Source organism: Zootoca vivipara, chromosome 16, assembly GCF_963506605.1.
Source record: "Zootoca vivipara chromosome 16, rZooViv1.1, whole genome shotgun sequence".
Lineage (NCBI taxonomy): Eukaryota > Metazoa > Chordata > Lepidosauria > Squamata > Lacertidae > Zootoca > Zootoca vivipara.
This window is the reverse complement of record NC_083291.1, coordinates 42,402,236-42,416,326: the sequence shown is the minus strand read 5'-3', so window position 1 is coordinate 42,416,326 and position 14,091 is coordinate 42,402,236. Positions and strand designations below refer to the sequence as shown.

At 45.8% G+C, this 14,091-nt stretch overlaps 1 protein-coding gene across 5 annotated transcripts in view; it reads left to right on the top strand.

The window, feature by feature from the left end:
- The window catches only part of KIF17 (kinesin family member 17), a 44,735-nt gene extending 33,195 nt beyond the window's left edge, over positions 1 to 11,540 (top strand). For 2 of the 5 annotated variants that reach the window (XM_035140617.2, XM_035140615.2), the window contains exons 10-14: positions 836 to 1,067; positions 1,646 to 1,904; positions 3,202 to 3,275; positions 4,639 to 4,759; positions 8,907 to 11,539. In XM_035140617.2, coding sequence (XP_034996508.1) covers positions 836 to 1,067; positions 1,646 to 1,904; positions 3,202 to 3,275; positions 4,639 to 4,759; positions 8,907 to 9,094 — 874 coding nt within the window. In that variant the 3' untranslated portion in view covers positions 9,095 to 11,539. Of the gene's footprint in view, positions 1 to 835; positions 1,068 to 1,645; positions 1,905 to 3,201; positions 3,276 to 4,638; positions 4,760 to 8,906 lie in introns of all 5 variants that reach the window. The other 3 variants (XM_060268669.1, XM_060268668.1, XM_035140616.2) reach the window with 3 other exon arrangements.
- Positions 11,541 to 14,091: the final 2,551 nt, after the last annotated feature.

The following is a 14,091-nucleotide window of genomic DNA, read 5'->3' as shown; positions in this document are numbered from 1 at the left end:
GGTTCTCAAACTCTTTTTTTGGGGGGAGGGGTTGACAGATTTATTGAGGTTTCTCAGTCACAAAATCAGAAATAGTGGGAAGTTTCCCTGAAACTGTAAAATAGCTTGCCCATTATCACCAGTATTCTCCTACAATGTGTTGGACATAAGAATAAGAAGAATAATTTATTATTTATACCCCACCCATCTCTGGCACACGCAGTTTAGACTGAGTACACACTATAGCTTTATTTTTTCCCCTTTTAAATTTTCCATTTTACAATGTTTCAACAACAATAATTAAATCAAAACAAATTTAACCTACATTTTATTTGACTTTACTCTGCCCCCCCTTTGCGGTTCCTTATTTTATATCATAATCTTACTGCATAACCAATTCAAACCTATTTACAAATTTATCATTTTTACTCCCGTTATTTCTTACTGCTCATGTTTATGTCAATCCTGCTAACATTTCTAATTGTTTACAGTTTGTCTTCATATATTCCCACACTATAGTTTTAAGGCACATACAAGGCATTCTTTTCTTCAAAGAATTCTGGGCCCTGTCGTTTTTAAAGGTTGCTGGGAATTGTAACTCTGTGAGGAGGAAAATATAGTGCCCAGAATTGTTTGAGGGGAAGAATATGCTTCAAATCTACACAGCCTATGGGGAGCAATTGGGAAGCTGAACAGGACTGGCTAGCACCCAATAATCTTTTGCAAAGTTCAGGGGTTCCAAGTTTCAGGGATCCTCAGCAGACAAGTTAGTGGCAAAATGGAGGTGGGAGAGACTGAATATAGAAAGTTCGACAAGCCATGCTTAGAGCTAAGACATAACTTCCGACCCTCTTAGATTGCAGATGCTGGAGCAGCAGGTGGTAGGAGGTGAACAGGCCAAGAACAAAGATCTGAAGGAAAAGCATAAACGGCGAAAGAAAATTGCGGACGAGCGGAAGAAGCAGCTGCTGGCAGCTTTGCAGAAATCGGATGAGGACAGCAGCGACTGGGTCCTGCTCAACGTCTATGATTCCATCCAGGAAGAAGTGCGAGCCAAAAGCAAATTGTTGGAAAAGATGAAGGAAAAGGTGATTCCTTTCCCCTCTGAAGTCTTGTACAGTGGTGGGGAAGGACAGCTTTCCACACCACATGTTCCCGCATTTTTCAGTGGGAGACTTGGCAGGTATGTGGTGGACTCTCCTTCCTTGGAGGTTTTAAAGTAGAGGTTGGATGGCCATCTGTCGTGGAAATGGCATTTCCATGTGCTCTGGCTTCCATCACACCAGAAGCGATTTAGTCCTGCTGGCCACATGACCCAGAAAGCTGTCTGCGGACAAACGCCAGCTCCCTCAGCCTGACAGCGAGACGAGCTTTATGACTGATATTGTTGATTCTTTGTTGTATTTCTCTTTGTTATGTTTTCACTTTTTGTTTTGTTAACAATAAATAAAAAGTTCTTTTTTAAAAAAAAAGTTCTGTAGTTATATTATGATTTTCAACTGAGCTAGTTCAGTGCCCATCATCAAGTACAAGCTCCTCGGGTGATGCTCGTACAGGTGTGAGCCAGCCCTATGATAGGCTCAGGTAAGGACTTGTGAGCTTGTATACTCTGGATCTCAACAATTTACTTAGTTCTTATTCCCATAACTGGTTGCTTTCTTCCCAGCTGAGGGTTGCTGAGACTGAAATCAAAGACCTTCAGTCTGAATTTGAAATGGAGAAGATTGATTATTTGGCCACCATCCGCCGCCAAGAGCGGGAGCTCCTCCTTTATCAGCAGCTACTGGACCAGGTGCAACCCCTCATACGGCGGGACTGTAATTACAGCAACTTTGATAAAATCAAACGGGAGTCCACGTGGGATGAAGAATCAGGCTGTTGGAAAATCCCAGAGCCTGTCACTCAAAAGACCAGCCTCCCTGCAGGTAAGAAGAAATGCTCAGAATTACCATTGGTCTGGTTGCCCATTCATATAAAATGGAGCAAAAATTGTCTCCCAGGATTTTCATGTGGGTTTCACTCACTTCTTAAGGACTTCTTGGATATCTTATTTCCTTCTTGGTCACTTCTACTCTGGGACTATTTAAAATACTTTTTGCAGTGAAATCAGGAACAGGCTTCAGGCTCATGGACTTCGAGCTAAGCAAGATGTGTGGTGGGGTGTGGATCTACTTACTGCATTCAAAATGGAGTTCTCAGAGTAGGGGAGCAAAATGTGACCCCCTTCCCCCACTACACTTTGTTCCTTCAAGAGTTTTTCTCCCTGCCCAGCTCAGTTCTGGTTCAGCTGGAAGGAGAACAACTTAAAAACTGCAGAATGCAGTGATGTGTTGCTTCTCTAACTGCAAAACCCCCCACGTGCCTACTCAGAATTAAGCCTCGTTCTTTTGCTCACTGGTAAGTGTGTACATGACTACAGCTATACATCAGAAAATCCCTATTGGTGCTAATGGAGATTTCCTCCCAATGCAAATAGCAGCTTCAAATGAAGGATTTTCCTTAGGAGTGCTGGAGAGAAGGAAAGGGTTAAAATGCTGCCTGCTGTGATCCCAGTAATAATCACACCCACCCACAAGTAATGTTTGCATTTTTTAAAAAATGATGCCTTAAATCAGGGGCAGGCAACCTAAGGCCCGTGGGCCGGATGCGGCCCAATCGCCTTCTCAATCAGGCCCATGGGTGGTCTGGGAATCAGCGTGTTTTTACCTGAGCAGAATGTGTCCTTTTATTTAAAATGCATCTCTGGGTTATTTGTGGGGCATAGGAATTTGTTCATTTCCCCCCAAAATATAACCTGGCCCACCACATGGTATGATGGACAGCCCATGGCTGAAAAATGTTGCTGACCCCTGCCTTAAATGCTCCTTGCTGCCCAGAGCTCCTTTGGGAGAAAGGGTGGATGATGATGATGATGATGAATAGAGGGTTTGTGAGAAAGAGACTAAACTGCTCAAGCCTCAGGTCAAAATATGAGTCCTAACCAACCAATCGACATTTGCCCTCTGATTGGCTTCCACCAATTAAGCAACAGCAACTGTTCTTGACTACTGAACGGGTGGAATTTATTGCAGCCCCACTTAAAAAATGTTTAGAAAGCAATCTGTTAAATAGGCCTTTGTAAATCTATGCCCATATTGGATACTGGCCCCAGGTGACATGAAACTAGCAGAGAAATGAGCCACCACTGAGGCTGAGAGCCACCATTACTCTTTTTTTCCATAGCAGTTTCATCATTGTCACAGACCAAAGCAGGCAGAAAGAGCTCATCATCGGAGAATGGCGATGCAGCAACAATGGTAAGCGAAGGAAGGGCACTTGGGCAATACTGAGAATGCTGCTATACAATGCACACATCATAAATGATCCAGTGTGCTTCACTGGCATGACAGGGTTCCTGTTTGCTGCTTTCTTCATAAGAGCTGGGAGTCTGCGCTAAAGGTAAAACTTCAGGGGATTCTGTTGAGCTCCACGCTGGTTCGCACATTGCCCTCATAATGAGGGGGAAAGAATGAAACTAATGCCCTACTGCTTGGTCACTGGAGGAAGATATATGGGGTGGGGGCTTGAGTGCAGGGAGGGTTTAGCTCCTGCCTTCTTCCAGCAGCCAATGCAAAGTTGCAGCAAGGAATTAGCCAGCCCTATCTCCTGCATTCTTTTATTTAGAGTATAATATGTAAATCAGTCCCTAAGTCAGTGTGGAATGCTCAGACCGACTAACTGGGAGCAATCATGGTCATGGTGAAGCAAGACCCTCTTGGGGTGTCAATGCTGTGAACAACTCAATTTTAGGCTTAGGTTGTAAAAGGGTAAAGGGACCCCCTGACCATTAGGTCCAGTCGCGGACGACTCTGGGGTTGCAGCGCTCATCTTGTGTTAATGGCCGAAGGAGCCCGCATACAGCTTCCAGGTCATGTGGCCAGCATGACTAAGCTGCTTCTGGAGAACCAGAGCAGCACACAGAAACGCTGTTTACCTTCCCACCAGAGCGGTACCTATTTATCTACTTGCACTTTGAAGTGCTTTCGAACTGCTAGGTTGGCAGGAGCTGGGACCGAGCAATGGGAGCTCACCCCATCAGCGGGGATTCAAACCGCCGACCTTCTGATTGGCAAGCCCTAAGCTCAGTGGTTTAACCCACAGCGTCACCCGCGTCCCTCACGTTGTAGATATATGTAAATAGGACACCACAGTCTGTGCTGCACTTCATTCCAAAAGAAACACAAACTCTGGGTAAACTCCTGGAATCCCTGGAATCTCACACTGCTCAGAGATAGGGGTGGCATGCAACAATATTTCCCAATTTTTCATGTTTAACCAGAGTGCATACATTCCACAGTGCTGTTACTCCCCCAGAAATTAAATGAGAAGTTAAGCTCTTTTACACACAAAGGATACATGTAAGTAAGCTCTCAACCCTCTCATTTATACCCCACGTATAACTTGGTCTGGATTAGATTATTTTTTCCATGTCTTTGTAATCTAGTTTTTAGACACCAGTGTGGAAACTTGACAGAGAAGTAAGTGTAGTTCAGCAGGTTAAAAGTGGGGCTGACATGTCAGGTTTCAGCCTCAGTTTCCCTCATGCGTAAAATGTTCAACAGTAGTGACCTCTTTAGTTTAAGTGATGACAAACTGGTGACTGCTTGGTTATGTTCCCAGCAGGAAGAAGATCGCTATAAAGTGATGCTGAGCAAGAGTGATAGTGAGAATATTGCCAGTAACTATTTTCGCTCAAAACGAGCAAGCCAGATTCTCAGTGCTGACCCCATGAAGAGTCTAGGTAAACCCCTTCATGTGTTCTTTCCTTTTTTCCCCAAAAGGTTTGCCTGATTCTACATAATACCCAACATTTGTACTTTTAAGGTGTCCAAAAGGTTTCTGAAACATTATTTCAGTATTCCTTACAACAGATCTGGTTACAGGTAGGTAGCCGTGTTGGTCTGGATCGAAGTAAAATAAAAAAATTCCTTCAGTAGCACCTTAAAGACCAACTAAGTTTTTATTTTGGTATGAGCTTTCGTGTGCATGCACACTTCTTCAGATACAGTGAAATGGAAGTTTCCAGGCACTTATGTAGAGAAGGGGTGGGGAGGGGTGGGGATGGGGATGGGGAGGGGGGATCACTCAGAAGGGTGGTGGAAATGGGTGATTGACTGACTGATAGCTGTTGATGACCGCAAACGACTGCAAATGGTTTTGCATGAAAAAGCAAGGGTTGAGATGGCTGAAGATCGCTTATCATGTATAATGTGATAAGAACCCGATATCTCTGTTCAAACCAGGTCCCTCCATGGTTTTGAGCTTGGTGATAAGTTGCAATTCAGCAACTTCTCTTTCCAGTCTATTTCTGAAATTCTTTTGTAGTAAGACAGCTACTTTGAGATCTTGTATAGAATGTCCTGGGAGATTGAAGTGTTCTCCTACTGGTTTTTCTGTCTTCTGGTTCCTGATGTCAGATTTATGTCCATTTATCCTTTGGCGTAGGGTTTGGCCTGTTTGTCCAATATAGAGAGCTGAAGGGCACTGTTGGCATTTGATGGCATACACAATGTTAGAGGATGAGCAATTAAATAGTCCTGAGATGGTATGTTGGATGTTGTTGGGGCCAGTAATGGTGTTGTCTGGGTGTATGTGGCAGCAAACAGAGGCAACAGAGGCAGGGATAGTCAACACTTGTGGGAGTGATAGTCGCACTTGTGGAGGGATAGTCGCACTTGTGGGAGGATCTTGGCTCACCAGGGAGTCCAGTTTTGCCTGCACCATATCCACCTGTCAACAGAAGAGTGCAAGGGCAGAGTTCAGTTCTGCCTCGGCTGCAACTGCCTATTCCCAACAGGGAACAAGAGCTTGCAAGCCAAAACATTATTTCTTCCCCTCCTCCCCATCAAGTCATCTCATCTGTCCTCCCAGTTGAACGACGTGGCACAGGGAGAGAGGGGAAAATAGGGAAAGTGAACAACTGGCTTCGCAAATGGTGCAAGAAGGAACGGTTTGGATTCTTAGATCATGGTCTGCAGTTTCTTGAAGATGGACTTCTGGCAAGTGATGGGCTGCACCTCACAAGGGTTGGGAGGAATGTTTTTGCCATGAAACTCAAAAACCTCATCAGGAGGGCTTTAAACTGACATGTGGGGGAGGGAGACAGTGGTCCTGAAGGTAGGAGTCTATCAAATGCTGAAGATGATCACCCAAATGTCAAGGACCAAATGGAGCAAGCAGCATGCAGACCTAGTGGTGGGACGAAAATATCCTTAAATAAGAGTCATGGGGGAATGATCAGTGGTCTTCAATGTCTGTATACTAATGCACAGAGCATGGGAAATAAACAAGATGAACTTGAGCTCTTGGTACAGCAAACTAAATACGACATAATAGGCACCACTGAAACCTGGTGGGATGAGTCTCATGATTAGAATGTAGTAATAGAGGGATATAATCTACTTCAGAGAAATAGACCAAACAGGAAAGGAGGTGGAGTGGCGTTATACGTCAGGGATGTGTATACCTGTGAAGAGATCCAGGATCAAGTTGATTTTGCAGTAGTTCTGTTGTGCAAAAACACCAAATTGGCTTTAGTTTCAATGTGAATTTGGCATCATGTGACTGAATCCCACCCAAACAACAGTCTGTAAGTGCCCAGTGACAAGACTGAATCTAGGGACTTACTACTTAATGTTTCCTGGATGGCACTGTACTACACAAGGTCAGGCCTTATGCTGCAGTCCTACAGTCATTTAACTGAAGTTAATAGGACTTGCTTCTAAGTAAACATGGTTAGGACTGTGGTGTTAGCATGTCCCTGTACCTATTATATATCATCAACATCCTCAGTTATTGTACAAGTATCTAATATGCACACATACACAATAGGCAATTCCTTCCAGCAGCACCTTAAAGACCAACTAAGTTTTTTTATTTTGGTATGAGCTTTTGTAGACTGACTGATAGCTGTTGACGACTGTAAAAAAGTTTGCTGTAGATCTCTTAGGTGAGATTCTCTGTCTGTAGAGTTGGAACAGATACGGTTGTAACGTAGGGCCTGGCTATATACAATGGATTGTTTGGTATGTTTGGGATGGTAGCTAGAAGCATATAGATATGTTTGCCGATCAGTTGGTTTTCGGTATAAGGTGGTGTCTATACATCCATCCTGTATTTTTATAGGTAAAGGTAAAGGGACCCCTGACCATTAGGTCCAGTCGTGACCGACTCTGGGGTTGCGCACTCATCTCGCATTATTGGCCGAGGGAGCCTGCGTATAGCTTCTAGGTCATGTGGCCAGCATGACAAAGCCGCTTCTGGCAAACCAGAGCAGCACATGGAAATGCCGTTTACCTTCCCGCTGTAGCGGTTCCTATTTATCTACTTGCACTTTGACGTGCTTTCGAACTGCTAGGTTGGCAGGAGCTGGGCCCAAGCAACGGGAGCTCACCCCGTCACAGGGATTCGAACCGCTGACCTTCTGATCAGCAAGCCCTAGGCTCAGTGGTTTAACCACAGCGCCACCTGGGTCCCTAACCCTAACCCTAACCCTAACCCTATTTTTATAGTATTTTTATAGTAGTGTCCAAAAAATGTATTTCTTGCATAGATTGGTTCATTGTTAGGTTGATGGTAGGATGAAAGTCATTGAATGTCTGGTGGAAGGTTTCCAGGGTCTGTTGTCCATGTGTCCAGATAATAAAAATATTGTCAATGTATCGCAGGCACAAGAGAGGTTTAAGTGGGTAGGAGTTTAGGAAACGTTGTTCTAAATCTGCCATGAAGATGTTGGCATACTGTGGGGCCATGCGGGTGCCCATGGCTGTGCCGCTGATCTGGAGGAACAGGTCATCACCAAATTTGAAGTGGTTGTGGGTAAGGACAAAGTGGCAGAGTTTGGTAGCAAAGTCCGCTGTGATTTTATCTGAAATGGTGTTCCTTATGGCTTGTAAACCATCATTGTGTGGGATGTTGGTATACAGAGATTCCCCATCCATAGTGGCTAGTATAGTATTGTTAGGAAGATTATTCAAAGATTGTATATATGGACTCTGTTCTGAAACCATATGCTATCAGTGCTCCCAGCTACGTACATGACACCACAGACTTTCTGAGGAAAATACAATCTTTGAATAATCTTCCTAACAATACAGTCGTCAACAGCTATCAGTCAGTCAATCACCCATACCCCTCCCCACCCTTTCTCTACATATAAGCGTCTGGGGACTTCTATTTCAGTGTATCTGAAGAAGTGTGCATGCACACGAAAGCTCATACCAAAATAAAAAACTTAGTTGGTCTTTAAGGTGCTGCTGGAAGGAATTTTTTTTTTTTGTTTCAACTACGTCAGACCAACACGGCTACCTACCTGTAACTAGAACAATAGGCAATGTACAGGTTGTTGTTGTTTTTTAAAAAGCATGTCTCAAAATCTTTTAAAAGCATAGCCTCAAAATCTTCCTATATACATAACAATGTAAGGCTGTTGATGATGTAGTTCATGTGGCTGTCAGGAGGTGAGGGCAGGTGGACTAGGTGATCTGTTTATTTGCCAAACCGCTCTGTGAAGCACCTTCCCCCATCCATTAAACATGGCTGCAGCGAGGTTTAATGGAGGGGAAGAGGAGGTGCATCAGAAAACCACCCTCTGAAGGGGGGTTCAGGTGAGCTGTGAGAAGGAGGGGATAGGCAAGGGGGGTGAGGTGAAGAGAAGGAAGTCGCAGGGTTGGCAAATGGGTTGGTGAGTAGAGCGAGGCTGGACCACAGCCCCTAGTATTAAAAATATTTATGCTAAGTGATGTATAGGTTTCTCCAGGGAGATGTAGTGTTTCATGTTGAAATTAGACCAAATATCTCAATGTTCTCTCCCTCTCTCTCTCTCTCTCTCTGTGTGTGTGTGTGTGTGTGTCTGTCTGTGTGTTTGTATGTATTTTTGTCCTTTGCAGCTTCCCATAATTCTCCCCCTTTGCTGAACAACAATACCTCCATCCTGACACCTATTCCCCCTGCCCAAACGGTGGAGATGCCCCAGCCACGTCCCTTTCGCCTCGAATCTCTGGATTTCTCCTCTCCTTCAGCCAAGACAAAGCGCAAGAAAAGCCGGAACAACCTGAGCAGCGGCGACCCTCTCTGACTGTTGTGGTTTTTGGTCTGCTTGCAGTTCTCTTTGGCCATGCTAGTCAATATCTGGACACCCTTCCTTGACCCCCATTTTGGGGACCATAGCTGCTTTTCAAAGGGATCCATGGCTTTTCTTTCCCTTTTGGGGAGAGTGAAAGCAATTAAATGCTGCTTCCCACAGACTATAGTGTGGTCAGCCCTCCATGTTCAAGGTGGGGCTGGTACCTCTCTCACACTTGCCTATTCCTTTGCCATTTTGTAGTGACCTTGCCTTTCAGTCTGCTGTCCCCTCCCAATCATTGAAATGCACGGCAGCAGGAAGGGAACTCAAACCCAGGACAGATGGATTAAGAACTCTTGGTGGTGGACCTTAAGATTCTCCAAGTCTTGCCTTTTGTCTCTCTAATTTGTTGTAGGAAAGGACGCTACTAGTGGGCAGAATCTGGCAGAAAATCCAAAGCCTACATAATAGCCTGCAGCATCAGTGCCCTGCCTGCTTAGCTCAGTTTAGATCCTGACTCTGCTCTGCTCTCATTTTGGATTTTGAGGGATTCTGAAGCAGACAGACAAGAGGAGATGGGAGATCCATTCTACACTCAAGAGCAGAATAGTGGCTGAAGGGGTTTGAATTTTGAATAGTTGAGAAGAATAGTGCTCAAAGCAGAACCTGCGCAGTTTAAATTTATGCTGTGCATTAAGAGCCAGCTGGGTGGGGCTGCCTACCTGTCAAGCAGTGTTAAAGGGGGAGCTGAGAGTGCTGAGTAAGGCTGGGAAGCTCCACTGTCAATATAGGCAGGGGGTCAGAGAAATGGTGGGTATGTCTGCCCAGCTCACGATGCCTGGGCTTCCCCAGAAGCTGGACTCCCCCGGCAAATTCTCCCCTGCTCTTCACTCAGCAACCCAGCATTTCATTGCCATTCAGCTGCATTCACATATAGCGTGTTGGAGGGGAGAAGGGAGCTTACAGCACTTGTGATGGTGGGGGGGGGGCAGATAGACAGAGACTACCGGTACATAGTCATCCTTTCCCAGATCATTCCTCTTCTGCCCAGAAGGCACAGTATGGTTTTTCTACACCCCATTGTTGTTGGGGACATCATTAAATTAATTAATGTCACCTTCCAAAGCTCTTCAGTTTTACATTTTTAGATAGAGCAATTTCTTGTCACTTCTGCAACCTGAGATCACCTCAGTCCAGCATGCCCTTCCCTCCTCCTTCACCATAGCAAGAGAATACACTCTTACAACAGTTTTACTGCCACGTCTTAGCCACTGCTTTCTTCAAGCCCATTTCAAGATGGATGCCTCACAACAGAACGTGGGCTTTTGATACTGCACAATAATTCACCAGCTTTGTGCACTAGATGAGAACAGTTGAAAACGGGAGTGGGAGTAAGAGTAGCACATTCATGTGGGAGTCAGGTGTTAATTGAAGGTACTGCTCTCTGTCCATGTGTTAGTTGATTTCTTTGTTTTCACCTTTTATGTGAGCACAATAAACTGCCTGTTAATGAAACTTTAGCTTGGTTGCTCTATAGCCCGTGTTGTCCTCCACTATTCATTCTCGATTTAATTGTAGCCCTGGAAGGAAATGTGCCGGAAACAGAGCAGGGAAGAAGAGAATCTCTGCTAAGAATCTCTGCAACCTTGGACCCCAAACGCTGGGGGTTCTGAATGACTTCCTGCCTTCTCCCTCCCAGTCCCCAAACCTATCTGGGATTAGCACGCAATATCTGCACTTCCCTCATACCAAGAGATTCCTGGCAGCGGGCCAAGGCGGGGGACAGGGGACGGAGTGGAGCAGATATTCTGCTGGTCTGTGCCTCAGCCAAATCAAGGAGCTTCAAGTACAATGGGGAGGCTGTTGCATACCAGTTCCAAACTTCTGCATGCCAAGAGCTGCTGGGCTGTGACCCTGGTCTTCATAGGGCCAAATGTTGATGCCTGAAGGGCCATATTTGCTCCCTCCAAATAGGGTGATGTCTCCAACCTTTGTTTAAGAGAATACCTTTATAACAGGTGCTGGAAGACGGGGCTAAGAATGGCCAGGATGCAGCTTGTCTGGCCAAATAAGTAGTGTTGAGTTATTGAGTCTTCATCCTGATTTGTTTGCAGGTTGGTTAGGTGGCCTTGTGTCAAGCACACGTTAAACACACACTTTCCAGGGCTCACTCTTGTCACTTCCCTTATCACAAAATGTCCAGTCTTTCGGGGGGAATTTGTGCTGGAGCTGCAAATTTGCTTTAGTTGTGCAACCTGAATTTGCTGGCATGTGATTAATTCCTATGCAGAAAAAGCAACAGTCTGAGAGCACCCCTAGTTTCTCTTTAATAAGATACAATTTTTCCTTCTTAAATCCTAGATGTGACATAGAATTAGGCGTGAACAATAAAATAGGTGAGAGGTTAAATTTAGGCAGTGACCAAAATTAGTCGACTCTACAGCAGTAAACTGTTGAAGGAGGTCCCTGAAGCACAAGGTGCTCTTCCTTCCTAGATTAGGGTGGGGGGATGGACAGATGGACACCCACCCTGGGGAACATCTAGCCACCCCACACTCCTTGGCTTGTGCCTTGCTCTCCAGAGTGACTGTTCCTTGTAGGGATATAAAGCAGTTTGAATTAAAAGCAACTTTGGAACGAAACGGTGGGGTGGGCTAGGCTTTCAACCCCGCAATGAGCAACATCCCCCCACCACACACTTGGTAAATTGTCATGTGGTGTGCATTCTCTCCCCCACTTTCTCTGTATTCAGAGAAATCCACTGTATTCCGCTCTGGTCAGACCTCACCTGGAATACTGTGTCCAGTTCTGGGCACCACAGTTCAAGAAGGATACTGATAAGCTGGAACGTGTCCAGAGGAGGGCAACCAAAATGGTCAAAAGCCTGGAAACGATGCCTTATGAGGAACGGCTTAGGGAGCTGGGTATGTTTAGCCTGGAGAAGAGAGGGTTAAGGGGTGATATGATAGCCATGTTCAAATATATAAAAGGATGTCATATAGAGGAGGGAGAAAGGTTGTTTTCTGCTGCTCCAGAGAAGCGGACACAGCAGTGGATTCAAACTACAAGAAAGAAGATTCCACCTAAACATTAGGAAGAACCTCCGGAGAGTAAGAGCTGTTCGACAGTGGAATTTGCTGCCAAGGAGTGTGGTGGAGTCTCCTTCTTTGGAGGTCTTTAAGCGGAGGCTTGACAGCCATCTGTCAAGAATGTTTTGATGGTGTTTCCTGCTTGGCAGGGGGTTGGACTGGATGGCCCTTGTGGTCTCTTCCAACTCTATGATTCTATGACTTGAACACAAACAGAGGAAAGATCTGAATGAATGCAACGAAACACTGGTAAGGGCTCATTATCGAGCCTACCTAGTGGCAGTGAAGGCAGCAAAGAAGGCCTACTTTGCTGCCTCCATTGCATCCTCATTATGTCATCTGGCCGAACTTTTCCAGGCTGACCCAAAGGAGATAATAGAACTGACGGTAACATTTTGAAGATAAAAATGCACATTTTATTCACCAAGACCTTGACTCTGCTGTTATAGCAGATGAATCTCATGGGGTTTCCAGAGCACAGTCTAGTCCTGTTGTGCTGGATGAGTTTCAGTTGGTAAGGCTCAAGGATGTGGACAAGGTGCTTGGATTGGTCAGGGCAACTATTTGCGCTCTGGACCCTTGCCCCTCTTGACTGATAAAAACCAGCAGGGAGGGAACAGCTGACTGGGCCAGGGAGGTGATCAATGCCTCTTTACGAGAGGGGGAGGTCCCTGCCTGTTTGAAGGAGGCAGTGGTAAAACCACTCCTTAAGAAACCTTCCCTGGATTCAGAAAATCCAACTAACTACTGGCCAGTTGCTAATCTCCCTTTCCTGGGCAAGGTTCTGAGGCAAGAGGTCGCAGACCTGATCCAGGTGCTTTTGGAAGAAACTGGTTTTCTGGATCCATTTCAAATGGGGTTTAGGCCTGGTTTTGGCACAGAAACTGCTTTGGTCGCCCTCTGTCGAGAGAGAGACAGGGAAAATGTGTCCCTGTTAATTCTCCTCTACCTCTCAGCGGCTTTTGATACCATCAACCATGGCATCCTTCTGGAGCGGCTGTCTGAACTAGGGATTGGGTGGCACTGCTTTGTGGTGGTTCAGGTCCTCCTTGGATGGTCGTTCTCAGAGGGTGTGGCTTGGGGAATGCTTTTCAGCCCCGTGGAACCTCCAATGTGGGGTTCCGTAGGGCTCAGTCCTATCCCCTATGTTGTTTAACATCTACATGAAACCCCTGGATGGGGTTATCCGGAGGTTCAGAGTATGTTGCCAGCAGTATGCAGATGGCACTCAGCTCTATTTCTCCTCTACATCTGCAGGTGAGGCAGTGGAAGTGCTGGACCAGTGTCTTTCCTAGGTAATGGACTGGATGAGAGCCAACAAACTGAAATTCAATCCAGATAATACTGAAGCACTGCTAGTGGGTGCTTCCCTAGACCAGATGGGTGGGAGGTCGCTTGCTCTTGATGGGGTTACACTTCCTCTGAAAGAGCAGGTTCGTAGCTTGGGGGTACTCCTGGATCACTTGCTGTCGCTCGAGGCTCAGGTGGCCTCAGTGGCCCAGAGTGCCTTCCAACAGCTTCAGGTGGTGGCCCAGGTAGGAATAGCCGAACTCCTGCTGTCTATGCTCTGGTAACCTCAAGGATAGATTACTGCAATGCGTTATACGTAGGGCTGCCTCTGAAGACAGTTTGGAAACTTCAGCTAGTGCAGAAGTGAACGGCCAGGCTGCTCACCAGAGCAATATGGCTTGAGCATATTACACTGATCCTGGTCCGACTGGCTACCAATTAGTTTCCAGGCCCAATTCAAAGTGCTGGTTTTGACCTATAAAGCCTTAAGTGGCTCAGGACTGCAATACCTCAAGGACCGCCTCTTTCCATGTGAACCTATCGGCTCCCTGAGATCATCTCCTTCGTGCACCTCCTCCTCAAGAGGTCTGGAGGCTGGCAACACGAGAACGGGGCCTTCTCTGCAGTGGC